The sequence below is a fragment of the Synchiropus splendidus genome, chromosome 14, assembly GCF_027744825.2.
Source record: "Synchiropus splendidus isolate RoL2022-P1 chromosome 14, RoL_Sspl_1.0, whole genome shotgun sequence".
Lineage (NCBI taxonomy): Eukaryota > Metazoa > Chordata > Actinopteri > Syngnathiformes > Callionymidae > Synchiropus > Synchiropus splendidus.
Window position 1 is genome coordinate 11368480 of NC_071347.1, and position 25259 is coordinate 11393738.

At 42.7% G+C, this 25259-nt stretch overlaps 1 protein-coding gene across 3 annotated transcripts in view; it reads left to right on the plus strand.

The window, feature by feature from the left end:
• The window catches only part of hipk2 (homeodomain interacting protein kinase 2), an 80930-nt gene that overhangs the window by 50861 nt on the left and 4810 nt on the right, over window positions 1-25259 (plus strand). Inside the window, exons 3-14 of one of the 3 annotated variants that reach the window (XM_053886358.1) lie at window positions 3460-3583; window positions 4494-4613; window positions 5159-5245; window positions 11826-12010; window positions 12088-12250; window positions 16194-16419; window positions 17731-17852; window positions 21753-21883; window positions 23545-23724; window positions 23830-24147; window positions 24434-24678; window positions 24753-24907. In XM_053886358.1, the coding sequence (XP_053742333.1) occupies window positions 3460-3583; window positions 4494-4613; window positions 5159-5245; window positions 11826-12010; window positions 12088-12250; window positions 16194-16419; window positions 17731-17852; window positions 21753-21883; window positions 23545-23724; window positions 23830-24147; window positions 24434-24678; window positions 24753-24907 (2056 nt within the window). The remainder of the gene's footprint in view (window positions 1-3459; window positions 3584-4493; window positions 4614-5158; window positions 5246-11825; window positions 12011-12087; window positions 12251-16193; window positions 16420-17730; window positions 17853-21752; window positions 21884-23544; window positions 23725-23829; window positions 24148-24433; window positions 24679-24752; window positions 24908-25259) is intronic. The other 2 variants (XM_053886359.1, XM_053886361.1) reach the window with 2 other exon arrangements.

Sequence of the window (25259 nt, forward strand, 5' to 3'; positions counted from 1 at the left end):
ACTTTTGTTCTCATCACAAGGTCACCAGCAGCCTCTTACTTTAATGTATATTTTGTCTACTTCATTGCAACTCAGATTTTGAGAAATGCTGTTTTGATTTTGTCAGTCTGTGTCTTTAATCCTTGTAATTGAAGTGAATTCAAGATATCTTTAACCCGATTTAGGATTAAGTGAAATGTCTTGAGTCTGAATTTTGACTGTGTCTTATTTAATTTTAGGCGCACCGAAATCAGGTTATGTGTATTTGTATTGGATTTGGGAGTTAAATCTGATTCAGAGAACAAGGTGCTTTGGGAGTTGTTGCCAGTGATGTAATTTTGGAGTTTGGATTACTGGACTAAAATAGCACATTCATTTGTCATCATTGATTCCACCTTTTGCCTTTCGCTTGAAGAGTCAAAGCATTTTAATTATAAATGAATGAATAAGAAATGTCATGACATTGCCATTTCCCACGATATCATCAAGACATATAAAAAGATTGTGAAAAGAATCAGTTGACACACGTCCAACTGTCTCACTGGAGAAACTTGTTTGAGTGCATCCAATGAAGTCAAACTCAATGGAACAAATGGAAATAGATGTAATCTATAAATGTTCCATGTGTGCGTCATCAGGCTTGTGTGTGTGTCTGTGCTTTCTACTGTGTGTGCATCGTCACGCTTTGTGTTTGTGTGCAAATGCTGCAGGGTTCCAGGGATCCATCAGTCTCCAGTCTGGAGCTCAGCTTAGGGAAGGTCACCCTGATGGATACATCCTGACATGCACACAACCTGTGAAGTCAGCTGTGTGTGTGTGTGTGTGTCTACCCGCATGTGTTCTGATGTGTGTGTGTTGGCTAGCGGAGCACGGTTGAACAGAGCAGAGGGCGGACAGTGGAGCTGGGAGGGAGAGCTAGTCTGGCCTTGGTGTCCCAGTTTATGGGCTTTTGCTGGCAGAGGGGTGGCAAAAGAGGGGGACGGGGTTGCGGTTGAAGCAGGCCGAGGTGAAGGGGTTGGCTGGGCTGGCAGTGGGGGTGTAAGCAGAGACTGAGGTGAAGGGACGGCGTGAAAGAAAGGATCCATTCATGACTGGTGCCATCTCTGGCTCCCTGAAGAACTGGGTCTCATCAATGACCAGGCCAGCTGGGAGGATGTCAGCATCCAGACTCCGGCCCCCTCCCCGAGCCTTTCATCACGGGCCAGTGTTGTCACAGACACTAACCTGGACACTCTCAAGATCAAAGTGTGACATGAATGGTTAGTGTTGCACACTAAAAATGGTATCTGCCAATAGTAGTGTCTTTAAAATTTCAAACAGTAGTCAAAGTCGTGGTATTAGTTGTCTGTCATTGATAGATTCTATTGAATCAATGGTGTTGAGGTCAAAGCTGCAGCGTCAGGTTAGATTATTCAAATTTAGTCGGCCATATTGTCTTTGTCTTTTGTATTTTCTGTTGTTGCAATTGAAGATGTAGTTTGATTTTGTTTGATTCAGAAACAAGCTAAATATAAAATCCAACGGCCGTGAACATTTATCACAAATATGCAGAGAAAAACTAGCGAGAGAGGACAAGGTTTCTGGGCTGTACCAACATGTGTGTTGTTTATCACTGCCAGAGAAAGACCTGCATCAGCAGCTGTGGGGCGGTTTGCATCCATTGGCAACGGTGCATTGGAAATGGTTGATTTGCATTTCTGGTTTCATATTATCAAAAACAATGTGACTCCATCTTTCTTCTCCTCTCTCTTATCCCTCTCTTGTCAGCTGCTGCCATGGTTTAAAAAAAAAAAAAAAAAAAGAGAGAGATGAGAAACAGAGCGTGAGAGCGAAACTTGAGAAAGTTTAGGCTCAAATATATCCAAGCATAACATGAAATCACTGCCTTGCACAAAGTGCCTGTTTCCATGACAAGCTGAGCGGCTCAAATTGCAGAAGGAGCTATGACGACGCCACATGTCAAGCATCAGCTGCTTGATAACCAAGGTTTTGTTGACACAGGCTGTTTAAAAAGTCACCTTTCTTTGACAGACAAACATGACATTCACCCGTCTATGTGAGCCTGCGTTTTCCGTGGAAGCATTGGTTACACTTACTTGTGATCCCTTGTGACGCTACACATTTTTAATAATATAGTGAGTGATAAATCGCTTGGCTGCCACCTTGTGTGTATACAGAAAGAACTTTCCTGTGGTACATTGTCTCCTGCACAGAAACACATTTGTAAAAGTCATGTAAGGTCGCCGTGAAGTTTTTATCACTGATGTTTTCTATAATGGCTTGTCAAAAAAGTGTTGATGCCACCATTTCAACCCATAAAACTGACTGCTCTCCCCTTAAAACAAGGGTCAACTATCATCAACCTCTTTTCGATCAGACTGCACAAGTATTTTGATTCACATAGCCCATTGAGGCCACTTTAAATGGATCATGGTGCCCCTAGTCCTGGCATCCACTCCTTCTATTCCTGCCTACCTCGCTGTCTCATATCTCCTCTTCGCAGGCTCCTCTTTGCCTCCCTGGCAGCCCCTTCACAGACGTCTCGGCTCATTGTGTGTGACGGTGTCTTTGTATCGGTGTGTAACAGCGCCCTCAGATACTGTTGCTAGAGCGCCGTCTTGGTGTGTGTTCCCGAGCTGCTCCCAAGACCCCAATAACCACTGTCTGTGACATCATATTTTCCTTTGGAGAACACTGCACACCCTATTATTTCTTTTATTTCTGCCTATACCTTTCTCTGTTCTTATTTACAAAAGGCTGGCTCTCCCACCGCACACCTCTCTCCATCGTCCATATCTCAGTAAAAGACGTATTGCCTCTGCCCTTTTCATTAACCTGGTGTCAGTGAGCTGTGAATGGGGCGCAAAGGGGCCTGCAGTTTTTTAAGTAAGTGAGGTAAAGTCATTTATTCTTCTCCAAACCCTGGCCTTGAGTCACTCAGCCATTGCTATACAGCAGACCTCAAAAGTTCTTCAGGGTCCCGTCACATTGCTATTCACGTTCCCTGTTTCCCTGGCATCTCACAAAGCCTGCAAACCCAAGAAATGGCCCCCATGGGCATGTTGATGACCACCATCATGCTTGAAGCAGTCTGATCTGAGGTGGCCTCATTTGTCAGTTTCCATGGCTACTGTAATCAGCAGAGGGACAGTTGATCATTATGTTGTCCCCATTTTGGGGAAAACAGGGACGGCCTGTTGGACGCTGACTTTTTCATTCTTTTCAAGCAAGTTTTTTTCTTAACCATCTACTGCGCTACTGAGGGAACGTTTCAGAGGCGGAGTTGTTGTGCTTCTTGACGACAGAAAGTCGGCAGCGGTTGTCTTCATATCGGAAATGATCTATTTCCCAGCATGAAATGCCATTTGACACTTGCTGAGTTTGTTTTATTTGAAGTTCACTAGAGCTGAAACTCATCCATCTTGTTCTAGATTGTAATCTCCTATGATGTCACAAACGATTCTTTCTTTCTCCTTCCAGAGCCCCGGAGATCATCCTTGGTCTACCGTTCTGCGAGGCGATAGACATGTGGTCCTTGGGCTGCGTGATAGCCGAGCTCTTCCTGGGATGGCCTCTCTACCCTGGAGCGTCTGAGTACGATCAGGTACGCCGACAACACGCCGACCCATCGCCACTGATGCCTGATCTCTAACAGAGTTGTCTGTTTGGGTACCAACTCAAATAAAGGCCCATTTGGCTTTGTTTATTCCACCCAGAGTGGGACAAGCTACAGCGCGCCACTCAACGCTCCTATCAACTTTTGATTGACATGAATACAGCAGCTTCAATACTCAAACAGTGATGTAATACACAGCCTCTCATTTCACCAAAATATATAGCATCTCAAAACCCTGTTTTTGGGATCACGTTTTTTTCTTCTTAGTGCTGTGAAACAATGTGAGGTGATTCTTGTGAATGGCTTCATGAGTGTGGGATCTTTCCTTCAATCCCCCTGACAGACCCAGATGATTTCTGCACATCCTCGCTGTTTATCTGAACAGATGCCGCTGAGCCGCTTGTCCAATTAGCACAGCTCCCCCTGTGCTCCCGAGCAAGACATCCCCAAGAGTTCCCCTCTCCCGTTTAGACAGACGAGGCTCAGAGGAAGAAACTCCTGCAAGTTTTCACTCTGCCACCGAACAAGGCTGACTGATTTCCCACAATCCCTCCAAAACGTAACAGAGCTCTCATTTACAAGTCTCAAATCTCTGAGCTTGGGTCGTGCTCGGGCACTATGCATATTTCAAGCAGATCATTCTGCAATGTTTAATGTCACCCGAAAGGGGATTGTTGAGTTTTCCCCAGTCTGCTGGAAGCCCCACAGTTCGAAGAAAAATGGACTGATATTAACCTGTTTTCACAATTAGATCTGGATTGATACTACAGGAGAAAAGGAAAACAAGAAGAAGGTCACTAAAGAGTAACCTTCAGGGTGGTTGCGGAAGCCACTTTAGATGATGTAAAACAAATCGTTTTTGTCAATGTGTATACCTACTCTCTTGCTTCTTCTGCAGATCCGGTACATCTCACAGACACAGGGTCTTCCTGCAGAGTACCTACTGAGTGCAGGGACGAAGACCACCAGGTTCTTCAACAGAGACCCAGACTCCACCTATCCTCTCTGGAGACTTAAGGTACTGACATCTGGCTTTCAGCATTTCCCATCTGGGGTTGCTGCCTCTATCTTAGTCATCCTCCCTGGTCACACCTGTCGTCTTCATGTATGCGAGGAGTCTCAAACACTGTGGGCCACCTGCGGCCCGCCTAATACCGCCACATGGTGCCCAACTACTGCATGAGTGAGGCCCCAACAGAGCACTCCCTTTTTGTTTCTTAGAAAACACTTCAAACATAAACGTAGCTACTGATATATTTGAATTTCAATGTATTATTAACTTGGCAGAAGGACTCATAGCTTCATTGATACTTGTCCATTTTCCACTGGACCAATATATCCAGCCAGTCCTACTGTAAGTAACTTAGGCCATGCTGTGGCCCCACCTCACCAAGACTTTGCCTCTGTCGGCCCCCAGTTAATGGTGTCTCCTCAAGTCCAACTTTCAAGTCTTTGTGTCACACCTAGTGTCTCTAAAATATACATCATGGCGGTTCTTCTTCTTCACAGGAGCGAGTCGGACACCTCAATATTATATTAATCTCATTTTGATGCCTCCTGCAGACACCAGAGGATCATGAGGGTGAGACTGGGATCAAATCCAAGGAGGCTCGCAAGTACATCTTCAACTGCTTGGATGACATGGCACAGGTATGAACGTGTGTCAGCTTTGCTGAAGACAGTAGATTTGACCCTGTTTTCTTTCCTGGCTCCACTGTGTTGACCGATTCATATTTTATATCCGAATGCAATTTTTGTTTTTCTGAAAAAAGCTGTGTCACAAATGTCTACACAAAAACAAGGTTAAATATCCGTACTTTTTACTCATTTGAGCGTGACTTTTGATGTAAATATTCAAATGTACAATGACATATTTTTTCCAACTAGTTCAATAAATGTTCCGTGACACAATATAATTCAGTTACAAGTGGCAATCAAAACATTCACAAAATGAAACGAAAGCAGCAGTTGAGTGAAAGCAGGCCTCGGTCTGGTTCCTGATTTAGCTTTTGTCACCATCTAATATGTAACAGCCACTTTTCATCAGAAAATGCACCACAGTCTGTGTTTTGAGTAGCTGCAGTTCTCTCTCCCTGGCCTTTCTGTTAAATTCTATGCTTGCAATACATGTAAACATGGCGAGGGCGTGAATGAATAAATATAAATATCTCCTCCGACAATCTGAACCTGCTTCATAGACTGTCAGCGGGGGGCGGACCACGTTAGATCTGCGTGACAGAGCCACTCCATCCTTGTCTTCCTGCTGTGTGACACTTGCAGGAATCTGTTTGTTTAGAAGATATTGTGAAACATCAGGAAATGACTTGTTCTACGCCGATGCATGCAAAATTACTGACATTTAGCAGAGCTCAAGTCGTGCCTCTCTCAGTCGCCGGCCGTCCTCACAAAGCTTAGTATTGATTGTTGCGTGCACGCTTGCTTTGACCTTTATCCAACGTCATCACAGTGATATCTGGTTCCGATCGTGTTTAGGGTTCTTCCCACTCTATACAAAAACAAAGTCTTTCCCCTTCAATGAGTCTAGAACTTTGATGGACATGTGTTTTCAATGAACACTGAACACCCAAAATAAAACCCTACACCACATGACATACACATCAACACACACATCACAGAGTTAAGCTTGAGTTTAGCTGTAAAATCAACATGGCCTATTCAATATCTAAGGGTGCCAAATTATATAGTGTTTTATGGGCTGTGAAAACATAATGTTTCAGGCAGAATTTATCTGATCCATTAGGCCAAATATCCTCACAGTCAAGTTCACTTTGGGGCACATGTCAAACCAGGTATTTTTGTTTTCTTTGCCGCATTATTTCTTTTTTTTTTGGTCAATTTACACTTCTATTAATGCCGTTGCTTTACGCTTTATTAAAGTCAAAGCAGAAGTATTTTAATTGACAGTATCATGCAGTTCACATTCTTAAACCTTACTAACAGCGAAGGCATTGGATGGGATCAGAAAAGTGGTATCGAGCCAGCTATAGTTATTTGTTGGTATATGAAAAATATGTCCATGTGATAAACCATTTTAACATACATTTTGCAAATTTGATATGATCAACGAAAATATTTATGGGGAAAAAAAGTTTATTTATATCTGGATTCCACTGAAATCACTAGTCAGCTCTCTTGAATATCCTGTTTGAAAACATGAGTTCGATCCGAAGATGGTGACGTCATGGTCCAAGAGCACGTCATAGAGGCCAGCCAGGTGAATTATGACCTGACGGATCGTAGCTGAAACACCAGCCGCCCGTCTTTGTGGAGCCGCAAAACATTGAGCGGTTTAAATGATGAAGTCAATTACGGTTGTCCACTGGTGCTGTGGGTCGCCCGTGGGTCTGTGTGGGATAAAATGCTGTCAGCTAGTGAAGGTAGCATCCGGGTTACATCCACATACACACGGCCTGATGAAAGCAAACCCTCTGCTGTGATCTCCTCTGGGTCGCCTCCTTCAGCGTCACGTCTTCCTCTCAGTGCTGCAGGAACACAGGGGGAACACAACAGAGCTTAATGTGGGAGAAAACGGCCCTGTCTCACTCTCCCAGCCGTGTAGACAAGTCAGTATTGTGGACATCTGTCTCTGCGTGTATAATGGATGATATAGCTGAAGGCTCTGAAAGACAGAGGGCTGGATGCCAGGACACGATAATGAACCTCCTTCAGTGGTGGCAAATGTGGCGAGGCTTTAGTCACAAGTAAATCTAATTTGAGTGGAGCAGAAACCAAAATGCTGCAAGTTAAGAATCACGCTGGAGGCCTAATGTGGAGGGAAGGAAGGGAAGCAGTGAGAGTCACTTTGATCGCTGAGTCTTCTTTTGCTGACAGTAGCTGGCAGGAAGAGCTGAGATTTATGAAGCTGGTCATCAATTTGGCTGAATTAGAAACATCAGTCACAAATTAATAGTTTGTCCACAGACATTATCGTCCGCTGGTTGTTGTCATTTGATTTTGAAATGAGTGTATCAATTTCAAACCCCACGAAAATGTCAGTGAAGAAAGGCAGATGGCAGGCCAGTTAGCAGACACTCGTATTCAAAGTTATTTACAGCTTATTTGGAGACAGGAAACCAGAATTCTGCACAGAATTGATGCACATCATCACCATTATGGTTTAACATGGAGACACTGGAATAAATAATCTCATATTAATTGATCAACACATGGATTTAAATGTAACAATAATATTACATAATGCCATGACGGTGCCTCTTGACTCGTTCTGAAGTTCATTGTTCTTAACAAAAATCTGAATTATTATCTGAATTAAGTCTTGAATTATTGTTTTGGTTTGTATTGCGACACTGAAAACACCTCGATCTCTGCATCTCCTGAGACACTACTGAGTCTGTCCTGCTGCTCGACATCTGCCGCCCATGCCAGGACTCCAAGAGTGCACAGATGTGGCATCATTGACTGCCGAAGACATGCAAAACACGTGCAAAGGCGCCTTTAGTCACACACTGCTGCAGCATATATATATATATATATATAATATATATATATATATATATATTCTTGCTACCATGTTCAGTGCTTATAACATGCATTGACGTTGGAAGTGAACTTTTGGGTCCCATGTTGACAGCAAAGTCAGTCTTCTACGTTGCATGTTGACACTTAGATATTTGCCGTTTGTGGGGCTTTGGCTTTAAATAGCAATTGGCATGTTACGTTTAGAACAAACGGAGGACCTTTCTGTGGCTTGCTGAATCCCAGACGCTGTCTTTCTTTTACACGATGGCCGCGGAAGGCGGAACATGTGCTTCACTTGGAAAACACACAACGCTGAGGACTGCCTTTGGCATCCGTACAGTATAGGATGCAAAAGTCTAACATCAATATATTACGCCATCGGAGTGAGGATGCGTTGAATAAAACACAAGGTTGCATGTGTGGTGTGTCATAGGCCTAAGGTTGGGATTTCTCCACCAATTTTCTTTAGAATGGGTTTAAAAAATGTCTGCACATGCTTTCTATTGAGACTGCATGTTTTTTTGCTGCTAGTCCATAGAGCATTCGAGTTTGTTTGTTACCTTTGTCTTGACACAGCAAATCAAGAAGCGATCCAGAAAGAATGAATCAGTGGGGAAAGTTTTGACATTTACTCATTTGGTGACAATAAAAATGCTAGTTTTTAATCATGAGAAGTAAATTCCTTACGTAGTCGCTCTCTTAATGAGTTCTGTGAGCAAGAGACTTCAGTTTATAATGACGTTTCTTTCAGTATTTTTCTGTGAAAAACATGCCGTACACCCTTTTACTTATATACCTGTGCTACTAATCTTATAGAGAAGTTTTCTGACATGGCATGGTTGTAAGTTTAACCTGTGGGATGGAACAGGGATCACAATGTGCGTCAGAATGAAGAGCTGTGAATCAAGAAAGGCACCCCACCAAAGCCTTTACTTTCGGAGTGGTCTTTGTTACAGATGTCTACTTGCCCCAAGGTTACATCGCAAATCTTTGTCAAGTAGATGAGTACTAGGAATAGTAGCTTTCCTTCTATGGAGGAATTTAATGTCAAAAGGTACAAAAAAACATGTGATTACCACCCCCCACACAAACTGCCCCCCCATCCCTTTAGGCAGACGGCTGTGTGGCTTTAAAAGTTACAACAGCCTGACTAAAGTTATGCTTCTTCCCAGAGGCTGTGAAACTTCAGAACTTTGAGTTCACAAGTCCCCTTTCATCTCCACCCACTGTGCGTAATTCACCTTCCTTTCTAACAGCCTGCTTTATGGAAGCCTTATATGTGTACCACACAGCTACTCAAACACATTCTTTCCCGTTCAAATGCAACATTGTCATGGACTGTCAACTGTTTGTGTTATAGTTTGAATCTGCCTGCTGGTCTTCACAGGATTTCCACCAGATATACACTATTTGGGGACTTAGATTTTATTTTCATTTTTTTCTTCAATTTGTCCTGGATACACAATTAAATGCAGTTTTATATGAATAACAAAGGCAACATATCTAGTTACATCTTGTTCATTTATTGAAAATTCATTCTGGAAATTGACGCGGTTTTTATCATTGTGGGTTCATGGTTCTGTATGTTCATTGTGGAAAACTGCTGTCTTCTCATTGCGACAGCACATCAAGCATCACAAAAGAGACAAAATATCTCGAAGGGCGAGTGCTGTTATTTCTGTGGTATTGCCACTGCTCTCAAAAATTTAAATGGATCTATGCAAGTATGAAACGCTTGGTTAAAGGCAGATTTCTTTTTTTTTCATTTTCACAACACTTCACACATTAAATTACACTTTATTCTAGCAATAGCAGATTGTTTTGAACAATTTCAGACAGGTCTTATTATTGACTTCACCTACCAGTTATGAGTTTATTGATGATGCTTCATCTAGTGAGGAAAATGTATTTCTAGACTAGTCCTTACTTATTCAGGCAACATGAAGGTCATTACTAGTGATGGATGGATGGCGCTTCATGAAACCATGTCTTTATTTTATAGCCCTCTAGATGGCACTCTCTGCTCTAAAATCTTCAATGAATCCCCTGAACTGCAAGAGGAAGTTGTAATGTATTGGAAGCTATGCCCTGTAATGTGGTTAGGTCTAGGTCATACACGTCAAATGTAATTACAATGTACTGGAGGAGATTGAAATAAACATTGATTCATAAGAACTATAAGCCTTTGTATCTTCAGTTTTTTTTTTACAGTATGTGCGTCCAAGTACTAAGTCAGGCCCCTGTTGACTCAGCAAACTCGACCATTGATCTATCTGTGCTATTTCTCTCATAATGAATTCAATTGTGTCTGTTGTTTTCCCCTGTAATTATGCCAATATCCTTCCTGGCTGTATTCTCACTCACAGTCTTGTCAATGTAGAGCAGCTTCTGGCCGCTGCCGCGTGCTGCCAGACTGTGTACGTCTCCCAAAGTCAAATCTCTTCCGCCAGCAAAGGACAATGTGATTATTTCTCACCTTGTCCTGCAGATTAGTCCTTTATCACAGCCAGAGAAGATGGCAAGCAGCGAGGAAAAGTGCCAGAGTCTGAATAACCTGCATAGAGGAGAAAAAAAAAATCTGATTTGTGGTGCTGACTGGCAGCACATCTGATAGCCCCTAGAGCAAGCCTACAGATAAGCACAGCGTCTTTATGAGGAACAGGTCTGCTTCCTCCGCATGGCAGTCACTGTAAACAAGACTGTCTGTCTGTAACCAATATCCCGGTCTCACAAATCACACCTCGTGACAATGTGCTCAGTATCTGAAGCTGGGCCAGATATTTTTTAATAAACTTTTAAATGCCTGTAGAATTCATAATTCCGAATGCATTTTTATTCATTTTAATGTTGAGTTCATTCATGGTTAGTGATGCAAATGTAGTGGAGGAGATATAGGCCCCTGAATAAATATTAATAAGCTGAAATGTGATGTAAAAGTGAAAAAGGCCCTCAGGACTTCTCAGTGTAGAATGGAGTAGGTTGTAAGGGTCAGAATATCTTTTAATAATCACCTGGTGGATTTGCATGTAGTGCTAGAAGACTCTTGACAAACCAGGGATCAGATGGAGATGTTGAATGTTTGTGCTCCCTTGGGAAAGTCCTGGAATTTTTCATAGATTTCTGGCTCTTTAAAGGGGGTTTTACGAATCCAGAATTTCAGCGAGACCCTCATGCATTTCTCTGAACAGGTCAAACGCAACTCGAAATGTAGTTTTATTCACAACCTGCAACATTAAATCCAGATGTGTGTCCGACTGTGCAAAGTTTAAAAAGACCTATATTGTGTCCTTGGAGGAGCAAAACACTGTGTTTGTTGACTTAATGTCTGTATTTGTTCGGTTTGTTCTCACGTCTCAGGAATAGATAAAAATCTCAGCGGGGGCGCCGGCAGATATTTCAAGTGGCACTCGGAATGCCGACGCAAATGTTTATGATGTCAGAAAGGTGCAAGGTTATCAGTGCCACGCATGGACAGACACCGGTACTGACAAGGTTTTGTGAGTATTTATAGGTCTCTGTATGGGAAACAGGCTGTGGGAGAGGTTCTGAAATAAGACCTTTAATAACATATGAGGCCAAAGAAAGGTACAGATATTACTGCTGAATATTGCACTAAGCGTTCTTGTTTTCAACATTGTTTTGCTTTCTGAGTGCGGACTGCTGCAGCAAATGACACGATGAACAGGGGTGAACACATGCAACATATGACGGTGATGTTTCATGTCTACAGGTGAACATGACGTCAGATCTAGAAGGGAGCGACATGTTGGCAGAGAAGGCAGACCGGAGGGAGTTCATCGACCTGTTGACGAAAATGCTGACCATCGACGCGGACAAGAGGATCACCCCAATAGAAACCCTCAACCACCCTTTTGTTACTATGTCCCACCTGCTTGACTTCCCTCACAGCACACAGTATGAGCCCAGATGATCACAGATTTGAGCGGTTTGTCTGTTTGTCATTGAAACACATACCTCCTCTGTCCCTGCAGTGTGAAGTCCTGCTTCCAAAACATGGAGATTTGCAAGCGTCGTGTCAACATGTATGACACGGTCAACCAGAGCAAGACACCCTTTATCACGCACGTGGCCCCCAGCACCTCCACCAACCTCACCATGACCTTCAACAACCAGCTCAATACTGTGCACAGCCAGGTAAATACAAACCATGCCAAAATACTTCTGACTTCACAGTGAGGTGTGGTGTGCTGAACACGTCAATGTGGCCAGTACAGTTGAAGATGTCTAGCTAAAGTTGCATCCCTGGCCTGTTGATTTAAATCGAAGATGAAATGAGTTGTCCATAAAACAAGATCATATTATGCTAAAATAACATTTTTTTTGTCAAGTGTATCCGTGATTTCTCCCAATTTTCTATTTAAATGCAGATGATTTTTTCATCGACTTTTTTAGCGTTTGAAAACTCATCAATATCTTATATTAATAGTCAAATTCAAAATGGCAGGTGGCAGTTGATTGAGCAACAAATGTTTATTTCCTCGCTGTCTGCATTCCCTCAAAATCAGTTTAAAACCTGTAAATTTTGTTGGCAGACAATTCACATAACTTCTTGGCCAATATGGTGATAATAACTATCTGCTATATTGCAACATTTTGAAGATGATGGAGTTAGTAAAAGTCAAATATTTCCTCAATTAACAATGAAACTATTCTCCATAGCTTGTGATAATGTGCAATGATGAGGCATTATCTCCTGGTGGTTCAAAATTGAATTCCAAATTATACATAACGTCATCTTTGGCTTTAAATGATCTTGTCCATGATTTCTCCAGTTAAGACTAGAAATGTTAAATCTATATTGGGGTGTTTATTGGTATAAATACATCTATACATCTATTTCCTTTCCTTAACAGGCACAGTGTATCATATAATTCAAATATTAAGCTTGTTTATTGTTGGATCCATTCACGAAAAGTAGCTCTCCATGGTTCCACATGGGTTACAGCATGTGTTAAATGGTATGTGTACTAAAAGTAGAAGATGTAATTATGTACTTTTGAGTTGAAAAGAAATTGAAATCATGAAAGGAATCGTGGCAGACAAAAGGCCCAAGCACTGGGATGAATAGTTAAACAGCGTTGTGTTGTGGAGTTAAGTCAAGGCCATGATGGAGCGTGACACATGAATCAGAGATCTGCACTGGAAGGTATTTGTGGCGAATAAAACTTGACTTTCATACTCCTTTTCAAAAACAGTTAACAATATGCATCATTCGTCGTGTTCATCATGTTTGTTGTTTACGCGATTTCCAGTTTAAATACAGTTGCACTCGCAGATGAGCAATCTTAAAGTACTTTTTAAAATTAAAATTTCAAACATGAGTACTATGGATTAGTGAAAAAACAGTCAAAGAGTATTGGGATCCTTTGTGGTGTGGTTGTCTCAGGGTACACTGCCTGTGTCGGAAGCCATTAAGGTTAGAGACTGTCTCTCTGTGTGTGCCATTTGACGGATTGGCGACACGTCCGGCGTGTCCGCTGCCTTTTGTGAGATGCCAGCTGGGATTGGCTCACGCAACCCGTGACCTTGGCATGCTGGAATGAAATGAAAAATGTTCAAAAAAAAAATCTCAACCATGCCAGACTTCCTTGTCCCTCATGTGTCCTCAAAAGGATCTTGACGTCGGTGTTATAACAGCAGACACCCTGCTTACAGCAAATCCATTGTCGCTGCTTGTACATTCTGACGCGTCCTCCTCTGTCTTTCTTCCTTGTTGCATGTATATCTGTCTGCCTGCATTTCTGTCTGAGCCTCTGGTCCTGCGGGATTGTCACAAAGTGCTGATTACACACATGACAAGACCCACTTCCTGCTTATCCTGCATTCTGGGGCTTTTAGGCCTTAAGAATCCCTGTACCAGGCTTGCTCCTCTCACGTCAGTCCTCCTCCTGTCTTCTCCTTTCCTCCTGTTTCCCTGGGATTGAGCCTGTGGAGCTTTGCCGCTTTGCTCCCATATGGTCTGTGAATTAAAACTGCTGACTTTTGGCTTCTGTCGGAATCACTGAGTGAGGTTTTCCAGATTGTGCTTAGTTACAACGCCATCTCTTTCCTCACTCCTCTCTTCAGTAAATAGCCTTTATATCCATCCGCGTTTAACTCCGAAAAAATAAAACTCATCATGATTTAAATTAACATTCCCGCAGTCACTCTTCTTTTTTTTTCATCTCGGCGCTCTGTTAAGTTGGTGATTCACCCTGCTGGATTTGTATGTAAAGTGAGACTGTATCTTTGGCTTCTGCTTCAGTGTTTGTTTATGATGAATAGCGCAGTGACATATTGATTATGCTCCCTCCCCCGGTGTTCATCCAACAAGCTAAAGGGAGCAAATGAAAAATGAAAGTGCTGTCTCTCTGTGTGCTTAATGAAAGGGCTAAAATTAGACAGTGTCTTGCGCAGCAAATACGACTTACATCTGAGTCTCCTAAAAGCATTTGTTTGTATCCGAGAAGCTCACAGGCAGCGCTGCTACACCACATACCTTATTAATGGTCAAGACAAGTACCGAGTGACTGTGATGCATCGCTGCTACCAGCGCTATTGATTTCCGGGGTTAGATCGCAGCGCTGTGGCAGGAAATGTCAAATTCTGCAGCGGCTCATTATAGCAGCTCATTATTTTCCCTCAAACATCTTAATGTAATCATCAGGAATTCGAAAGCTATTATCAAAATGTTATAATGAGGGAAGAAGTTTTTGTTTTGCGGTTGCTAGCTCAGCGGGAGATACATGCAAGCCTTTGTTTGATATGCGTATCGCTCATTTCCGTGTCCTTTTAAATGGCATGTTTAGCATTCGCGGCCAATTTCATTTGTCCTGCATAAATGTCAAAACCCTGTCAGGTCCATAACTTGGTCTGCGCGCGGTTTATACTGGAACCAGCAACAGAGACCAGTGTGTCATCAGCATACAGTGGCACATTTTGTTTTCAAAACGCTTGATCAATTGGATGAACATGACTTTCCCTTTAATTCTTTATTGATTTCTTTTTCTGTCTGTCTGTTTCATTGGTAGAATTAATGTTATAATTTAAGATCAGTTAATATTTTCCTTTATTCCATCCATCATGAATATTAAAGAAGCTCAGAGCTGGCTGCAGATTAAAACTCTCTTTGTCACAGTAGCACATCATTTCTTGGTATTGTCCCGTTGCTTTGTGCTCGGAAAATGACTTAGAATAGACTTATTCGTGGGAATAAACTTATTATTATTAGCATTTAAAGCAATCTACATCTAGTTAAGGTTTATTTAAATGCAACCTCATTTTACATTTTTAGATCCATGACCGTGTCTGATGTACGTTATCTTTTGCATATATAACATACACGACATTCAAATGTATGTTTACATGGCCAAAGATAAAACAGACTAGAGCCTGACTTGATTTTCCACCGTGCAAGAGTGAAGACTGTAAAGCTTGACAAAACTCGTCCGCTTCATTTGTCAGACTCATTTGTGCGTCTTAAATCTCGGCGAGTGTTGCATGAACATCAGGAAACTACAAGTTCCCTATAGACTAGTGTGGAAGTTGCTTCTTGCCATGCAAATAGAGCCTAATGTTTTGGGAGAACTCCCAGAGTGTCCACCTTCACAGACCCAATATCCTGAAATAACACCAAGAGTTTGACCAGTTGGTCCTTCGTCTTGTTATTTACCGACCAAGACGCTAGTATTTCCAGCATGTTCGAGCTCTTTGTTTATTCCGACACCGTCCAATTTATTTTTATTCCAGCTGATGACACGCTAACACTGTGTTTCTATCGAATGATTGGATCTTGGTCGCGTTTGATTTCCCGTCTTGATGGTTGGTTATTTTAAGAACTGTCACGCTGATTGCGCCTCACTCTTCTGCTCTCTGTGATTAATTAACCAAATTTCCTCCATATTTTAAGCACAATCACTGCTTCTACTTTACATAAGTGACAGAATCATGTTATTCACCCTCATCCAGCAGGTGCTCTTGTCTGTTCTTTTGTTCTGTTGAGGTTTTTTTTTCTTGTACCTGAAGTCATTTCCATTCCCATCTTCCACCGCTCTTATGTTTACCCTTTGTTTTTATTTGAATCCCATCACTCATGTAGGCCACCAACCTGCCTCCCACCTCCGCCAGCAATGCCAGCATTTCCTTTGCCAGCCCTGATGTCTCCATACTAAACTACCATTCTGCACTCTACCAGCCCTCTGCTGCCTCCATGGCGGCCGTGGCCCAGAGGAGCATGCCGCTGCAGCCGGGGGCTCCTCAACTCTGCGCTGCTCGACCAGACCCCTTTCAGCAGGCTCTCATTGTCTGTCCTCCTGGCTTCCAAGGTAAGGTTTTTCAAAACACTGCTGGAAGAAACTGAACCGCACAAATGCATCCTTGTATTCCTGTCTGATATTGACTTCATAAAAGTGATTATTTTAGAGCATTTTTAAGATTCCCACAAGATACTTTATTATGATTGAAAATAAAACTGATAGTGTTAAGTGATATTTGACGTTTCGGAATAATGAAATGCTTTGTGCAGAAGGGGGTTTGTATGTGATGCAGGAAACAGACTCATTGTTGATCATATCACTAAAACTTGGTGCATTTATTTAAGTGTATTCAAAATAATGTAAATTATTTTTATTGTAACGTAAGTGAGACTAGGTGACATATCACTGAACCTTGGTGCATTTATTTAAGTGTATTCAAAATAATGTACTTTTTGTTTTATTGTTACATAAGTGAGACTAGGTGACAAAGAACTTGCCACAACGTGCCACATGCATGATGGCCGACAAGCTGAGGGACGTAGGAAGAGAGGAAACATTATCATGTTAAAAATTTGGTTCTATGGCAGCTCTCATATTGTCATCAAAAGGGCAGGATTAAATGAGAATAAAATTGTCTTTTAATTCTCAAAACCCTCCAGATGACCTGTCTTTTAACTGGTTTAAAATAATCTCTGGTTTCATTTAGCTCTATATTTCATCCTCCAAGTCAGCATTCTAAAAACTGCTCGATTATCTGTGTGGTGTTTGAATTCTTCTGTATTGAATATTTTCTCATGATGATTTATTCATAATGAATCCATATTGAATTTGTTTGTATGATGGTTGTTATGTCACATTATTGCATAATTATTGCATTTTTAGCTCAAGCAGCACATTTGGTTCCATCGAAAGAGTTTATGACTAAAGGTTAACTGAATTGCTCTATAGTGAGTAACACTTTTTCTTCCTCCACATGAACTCAGCTTGTGGTCAGGAAGTCCTTCAAAATTAAGCCAGCAATAACAAACGATCATCATCTGGCATATTATTATTCGTTTGAGTCATGCGTCCATCCATCTTTTCTATCTGTCTGTTTTAATGTTTGCTTTTCTTGTGCTTGTTAATTTTCCTGAAATTCCACTGATGTCTCCTCAGGTCTACTGAGTTAGTCTAATAAAATAATAATAAAATTATAGCGCGTGAATGGTGTCATTTTGTTTTCTCCTGATTGGATTGTTATTCTCTTGCAACTTTGCATTTGAAATGACGCCCCGTGAGACAAATAGAAGGAATTCATTAGCGCCTGAGTTCTTTGAATATTATCTTGTGTGAAAGAGTAAATAAAACAAGAATACATTTTCTCTTTTCACTTGCCCACAGGGCTGCAGGCCTCTCCTTCCAAGCACACAAGCTACTCCATGCGGATGGAGAACGCTGTTCCCATTGTGACCCAGGCCCCGGGTGCCCAACCGCTGCAGATCCAACCTGGACTCCTCACACAGGTACTTCCTGTTTCAGTATATTATTTGTTTGTACCCCGAGAAACATCACTACATCACTGCTGTTGCCATGTCCGCATCTACTTTAAAGAAAAATAATAATAATCATATCGAACATGCCGTTTTTAAAGACATTGACATTGTGTATGTCACATATGAACTGAAAAGAAAAATATTTTCCCGCCCCAGATATTAATGATAAGTTCAAATTTAATAAACGTTACATGGCAATTTGAAAAAAATAAAAACAACACTAAACAATTACTGTTTCGAAGCATCAACTGTCCAGAGCATGAAAGTGTTCCGTAGTATGTAAAAATGTGTGGCAGACATAAATCAGGATTTTTATTGAAGGAATTGTTTTAAAACGTATTCACAGAAAACTGAATCACATCGTTTTAATGATTAAATTGTCATCCATTTGGTTGAAAAATGAGAATATAAATCCGTGTTTAGTCATTAATCTTCAGTTGTGTGCAACTTGCTGTCAGATGTAGATTTACAGTGACATTTATTATGTAATGTTTCCAAGCACAGTTTTGATCCTTTTTAATCCATTTTACATGAGAATGTTAAAAAGCCATTTTGAAATTGTTTTTTTATGCTGACACTGAAGTTCACACCGAAAAATGCAGTAAATAACTATGTATAAACTGTTTGAAACATGAGAACCGCCCCTGGATAACAGAGTATGTTAAGGACTAGGAGCGAGATCGCATTATTAAAACATCTCTGCATCTCTCAAAATAGTTTCCATCGATGGAGGTTAGGAATCACTCAATGTTCTTGACTGTGCCCCTGCTGTCGGTCGCCCCCACCTCCCCCCCACCACCACGTTCTTCTGAGTGCATTGAGGCTAAGCTGCTGTGCGGTACTCCCCATCTCTCGTTGCCTGTCTCCCCCTCGCTTCTCTCTCCGCTGCCCTGCTCTCCTGGAGGCTTCCACGCTCTGTTACACACAAAGGCAGGAGACGCTCACACAGAGAAGGCCTTCAGTGGCGTCTGTGAAGCGGGAGCTTCAGCTGCTAATATAGACTTATAAAAAGTAACAGAGAGTGACTGTGCATCCGTCTCTCTGCAAACACACGCACACACATGCTGTATAGATCACTTCAATTACCACGCCACCTCTTTTCCTATGGAAATTTCCATGAAGGCTTGAAATATCCCTGAGAATCTGGGGAGTTTGAACGCTCCCTTATCTCCAGTTAATCATGCAGCAGGCAGACAAGCAGCAGAGCTCCATGTGTGTTTGTGTGTGCGTGTGCATGCCTGTGTCTATGGTGTGTTAATCTGTCAGATACCAAACGGTGATTAGCTCAAGGGCTGCTTCCAAATCAGCCGCTCCAAATTACAGGCCTCATAGGAACCTGGGAGGTCAGGAAGAGCTTCAGTCGGCCTCTTTGTGACCAGAGAATTTACATTTTTGTTCAGCGCTTTAAATGTTCACAACTGTACCTAACATACTATTTCACTGATTCAACTGTGTCTTTTTTTGTCTATATTTAATGTTATTTCTGCATGTCTGCTCAGACACCAGTGCTACATTATTCAGTGCAGTTTTCATCATCAGCATGTGTAGTTACAGTGTTATTACAGTGTCATTCTTTAAACTCAGCTCGTCATTTGCTTAAGTCTAATAACTCATCCATTTAAGAACGTGCTTGTCTTAACTTACCTGACATGGAGCCAGACATGTTATTTTGACTTTCATTATTAGAGGTGGAGAAGAGAACCTAAATGCCAGGTGCCTTTCCTGTTAAACAGGTATTCACAGTGAACGCTATCTGCTTACACATTAAACAAAAGGCAGGATGGTTTTCTTTCACATAGTCAGATGCTTTATATAGGCCAGTAAGCAGCACAGCTAATCACAGGGTGTGTACGTCACGGTGTTATTCCTCCTCAGTGGGAGGTCTCACAGCCATGGCTGGGTTGTGTCTTCCCTCTTGGTTGGTTGACTTTTCCCCACCTGGGCCATCACCCGCTGCCTTCTCACGACTGCTCATTTTGCCTAATGCCCCGAACTCCCCGGGTGTCCAGAGACAGGGCAGAAGGGAAGGCGAGCTGGGAGGGAGCAGAAAAGCCGGCGGACCTTTATCTTGAGCAGGAATGCAGAAAATGTGCAAACAATTGGGGAGTGAGAGAGATGCTTTCAAGGCCCCGAGGTGACAAAGGGTTTTCACCCATGAAGGGGAGGTGATAGTGATGGTGGGATCCATATGAGGGAAGAAAATGGCCTTCTAACTGGGTTACACTGGTTACACAACACAGACATCTGGGTAAGTGGAATGGAGTGAGAAGGAGCTGGATGTATGGCAGTGTCATAATAGCGTGTTGATAAAAGGTGGTCTACATGTAGAGTCAAGTTCAAAATGTTCCATTAGAGACGTCATTCAACGTCACAGTCAAGACTGGTGGAGATGCCCCCTGCTTCACCTCACAGGCTGCTCTGGATAATGTAACCTGCTCTGCTCCTCTTCCACTCTGTTTTGAATGAACTTTCACTTGCTGTTAGTAGTGATCATTTCCAGAGGAAGTAAAGCATTCATGCTTGTTGTTTTTATTCTCCTGTCTTATCACCTTTATCATCTATGTATTTATTTATTTATAAATTTGTGCGCCTCGGCTGCAGTAAACTTGCTGAAATCTATTAAGCAGTTATACTCCAACAACAGTAGAAAAGCAGTGGTGTAGTTGGGAAAGGATGGAGAGAAAGCACACCTTTCTCTATTGAGCTGAAATTCTTACTGTGATGGAGTATAGATCTACAGACCGGCAGCAGTCTTCCAGACAGGTCTTCCGAAAAAAATCTATCAAACTAAGACAAGGTCAAAAAAAGCAGCCAGAACTAGCTACATTTTGTTATGCACTGCCTCAGAACTGATGAAAAGAAAACACAATCGCTGTCCTCTTGTTTATCCAACCCACTTTCTGAGAGGAGAATCCTCACCCATTCTCATAAACCACTGAAACAGTTCAACTTTGACCCAGACCCGTTGAAGTGAACATGCCACCTGCACCGCAGCAGCAGTGTAAATCCCAGCAAGAATCCAGAAAAGCAAATAAAAAAAAAAATCTCTATTTTCACACTAACCTCCTCACTCTAGTGTCGACTTGCTCCTATACCTTTAAGGCTTCCATGAGTCCTAAAAAGTGCCCTTGAGCTGCCTTTCATTTGCATGAAGTAAATGCGATGTTAAGGTAATTGGCTGGACATTCGGACCCATGCGAGGTCCGAGTGAAATCCCTCCTTATTTAAACGTGTTACAGCACATGCTGATGTGGAGGGGGATGTGAACCAATGCTGCGGGAACAATTCATTACCCCCTCATGTAAAAGTGCTAATCAATAGAAGCACATTAAACTATTAGAGGGGCTCACCAGGCAAAACACAGTGACGCAGGCACACACACTAGGTGAGTCGCAGATAGACACATGCGTATCAGTTTCCTTGTTCTTCTTAACATTTTGTATTTACTCACTCATGCAGTGCACCCTTTTTCTTACACTCTCCTTATGGAGGCAAATTCATTGTAGCTTAACTCGGTTAAGTCAGATGTCGATGTAGCCTCATCACACACACGTGCCCACACGGATGACTGAAGCTGCTGCTGTACTTCTTTATTAAGTCCTGGTCTTATCTCTGTTGTCGATGACTGCCTCCTGAAAGGCAGCAGGATTTAGTTTGCATCCAAAGTGCCTTTAAAAAGATACTGCAATGTATCACAGCACTTTCAAACTTAATGGCCCACCTAACGTCCTTTCTTCATGTTTAATTTAAAGTTGCAGAAAGGGAGGACCTCAGGGAACTTTGCAGACCTTGTATAGACTTTGCTGTCTTTTTCAATCACAACCTTGCAACCTGTTTGTTTATCCCATGTTCCGTCCTGTCCTCTCGCAGCAGGCCTGGCCCAGTGGCACGCAGCAGATCCTGCTGCCGCCAGCATGGCAGCAGCTCACACACACCTCGGTCCAGCACGCCTCTGTCATCCCGGACTCCATGAGCAACACACAACCTCTCGCCAGCTGGAGGTAAACAACGACAACGCTGTCTCATCGTCTTAACTTTTAAACACTGCGCCTTTGTTTTGTTCTGTGAGCAAAAACGTTGTAGACAAGGTGTTCTGCGCTGATTTCTTTGGGACGGGAAGGGTCGGAAGTTTGATGCTGTGTAGCTGACCCCAGCCTCACACAGCCGGGAGAGGAGACCAACTCACCTGCTGGAGACTGATGCAAACTACTATAGCACATTTCAATGTTTTAAAGTCCCTGTACGTCGTTGCTTTTGATATAATTGAGTCAATATCCAGCATGTGAGGGTCAGGTCTGCACTTCACGTCGGATAAAGCAATTTCACAAACCAGCAGAGGCTTTATGGCTTTTATAGGTTACAGTGAGCTGGAGAGAAGATGGTATGAGACTGATTGACCATGGAGACTGTACCTCAGTGACAGCTTGTCCTTTATCTTTTACAATCACATGAACACTGGCGGTTTTCTAAGATTCACCTGGGGGATAGTCGTGCATGTAGAGACATCATGTTGACTATCGCCTGTCAGGGAAATGACTCAATAAATAGATGGATAGATAGGACAAGCCAGAGATAAGGAGGACGTTGTCTTATGATGGGGGGGGTCATTTAGAAGTGTCTAACTGTGACGAGACACTCCTCCCGTCTTCTCACCCTCCCATCCTGTCCGGCAGCCGCTCGGCTGTCCTCAGAGAGACGATTGGAGAAGTGTCGCACTTCCACTGCAGAGCTATCGCTCCACAGCTGGCGGTGTCATCTCAGCTGCCCTCCCTCTTATCTGTTTATCGTCACCTCCTCCTTTCCTCAAAGGGAAGTTATCTGCTGCCATCTGCTGGAGTCCTCTCTTCTTTTCACCTGTTCGCAGGAGTTGTTGAAGTTTCTTTTCCCCAAACGGTTGTCATAGTAGCAATGGACGGTTTAGTAGTTTTGTAGTGCTGGTGGTTTGGATCGAGACACAGACTGTAAAGTGGGTTTCAAAGCTGCTCCTACCGGGTCACTGACCTTTTCTCCCAAGCAAAAAATAGTCTGTTTTGTTTTACTGAACTCTTCTCGAATCTCCTACATTGTGCTTTTTGTGAGGTTGTGATGAGACCCGAATCCAGAGCAGTTGAGACCCAGTGTAGCAGACCCCTCTCCCACAGAACCTCTTATTCAAGATGTTTGATTCAGATTCATGGTAGGAATATTGATTCAAATATAAACTCTTTAGCTGCTTTTAGGAGGCAGTTAATTCATTGATAATTGAGTGTATTTAAGAACACTCAGAATCTGTCCTGAGACACCAACAAACCGGACTTAAAAAGGAGCATCTAAATATTAAATCAAGATATGACATTCATATCTGAATATTAAATTTAAATATGAAAACTAAACTTACATGTTAAATCTAAATGACAAAATTGAAATGTAAATATTTCGTCTTGTGTTGTTAAATGTGATCTAAGTATTAAATCTAAATCTGACTAGTGACAGAGCACTAAGGAAGTTGATATTCATCTCATAAATTAGTACAGATTGCGAGCTCAGTGTTGCCTGGCTGTTGACAACTTCCTTTATTCCTGGGTCACAAACTGGCAATTATTATTGCTGTGTAAAAGCCTCCTAAGTTTAGGTTTATGAGCCAGAACTTTAAGATAATGTTGAATTCTATTCATGTTTGCAGGAACTCTCACCCTCATGGCAGCCATTACAATCCCATCATGCAACAGCCGGCCTTGTTGGCAGGTCATGTCACCCTCCCATCCAACCAAGCACTCAACGTGGGCGTGGCTCACGTCATGAGGCAACCAACGAACAACAACTCATCTTCCAAAAAGAACAAGCAGCACCAGATGTCTGCAAGGTACCTAACTTTTGGTGGAAGCTCTTTAAGACCTGGAAGTGCTCTGCGTCTAGGTCACTGTTCTCTCATGCCCTCAGTGAAATCCTATTTCTGTCACTCTCGCAGGAACATGTCAGCCTATGAAGTGTCGTCCTCTCAGGCGGTGTTGTCTCCTCAGCGTTCCAAGCGGGTGAAGGAGAACACTCCCCCGCGCTGTGCCGTTCCTCAGAACGGCTCCAATTGCCCTCCACCGCAGGGCTGCGGGGGCGGAGGGTGGGGGCCGAATGAACCAGAGCAGGCTTCCAGCACCACTCGAGACCATCAGCACCAGCAGCACGTCCCCAGACAGACCATCATCATCCCGGACACGCCCAGCCCTGCAGTCAGCATCATCACCATCAGCAGCGACACGGACGAGGAGGACGACCACAAGCAAAACAATAGGTCGGTTCTGACCCGGAGGTGTTGATGTCTGCTGGAGTTTGAGCACTTCTTGAAGAACCGCGTGTACATGATGCAGTAGCGGAGCAGGATTGGAATCCAAACAAGTGCTAACAGAAACAGTTTATGTGCGTGTGGTATGGAGAACTTACTTCTGAGGTGGCTAGAAACAGCAACTTAAGGACGTGACCTGACCTGAGATCATGAAGCCTTATGCTTTTTCAGTTAACTGCCACAGCATATTGTTAACTTTCCAATGTTCTATTATGAATTCCATTGTTTTCCGCAGCTCATCTTCCAAACAGAGGAAGAACGTCATCAGCTGTGTGACGGTCCACAACTCCCCAGACTCCGACTGTTCTAGCAACAATAGCCCGTACACCGTGGAGTCCAGACCCCCCAACAACAACAGCTACGACACAAAGACCACCATTCTGGACAACTACAACAACGGAAACCCTCGCACCATCATCATCCCTCCACTGAAAACCCAAAACAATGAGGTCCCGATCGATTGTGAGCGGTTGATGCCAGGTATCCCGTCACTGTTGGAGCGTTATTCTGTAATGTTAAGTTCCTTGACTCAGCCATGTCCTGCTCTTTTTCAGAAGCAGTCAATCACCAGAATTCTGCTTACAAGCTGAAGTCCTCCAGTAACGTGGTGTCTGGCAATAATCTCATGCAAGGAGGCGTGAATGGAGCCTACCGGCAGCAGCGCTCAGGGCCACACCACCTTCAGCAGCAACCCCTGAATCTCAGCCAGGTACAGCACTCATTCATCACACCTGCCAAGTCAACGCCCCTGCGTGATGAACAAAGCCAGGGTCGGAAGAAATGCAGACGGTTCACAAGTGGTGTCAGTTGCTTTATCAAAAACAATGTCAATTTCATTGGGAATATAGAGAACATTCATTACTGACCATTGTTGACCTATTCATATGTGTATTAGCAACACTTTGGCCTGCTATTAATCATCATATAGTGTATATTTGGATCTTGTTCCGTACAAGGGTTCACTTCAAAACCAGTGCATAAGGAAGTACTTAGCTTATTCATGGTTATTTTGTGTTCCCTAATTTAAGGTGTCACCATATTGGTTTACCGCTGTGGTCCCC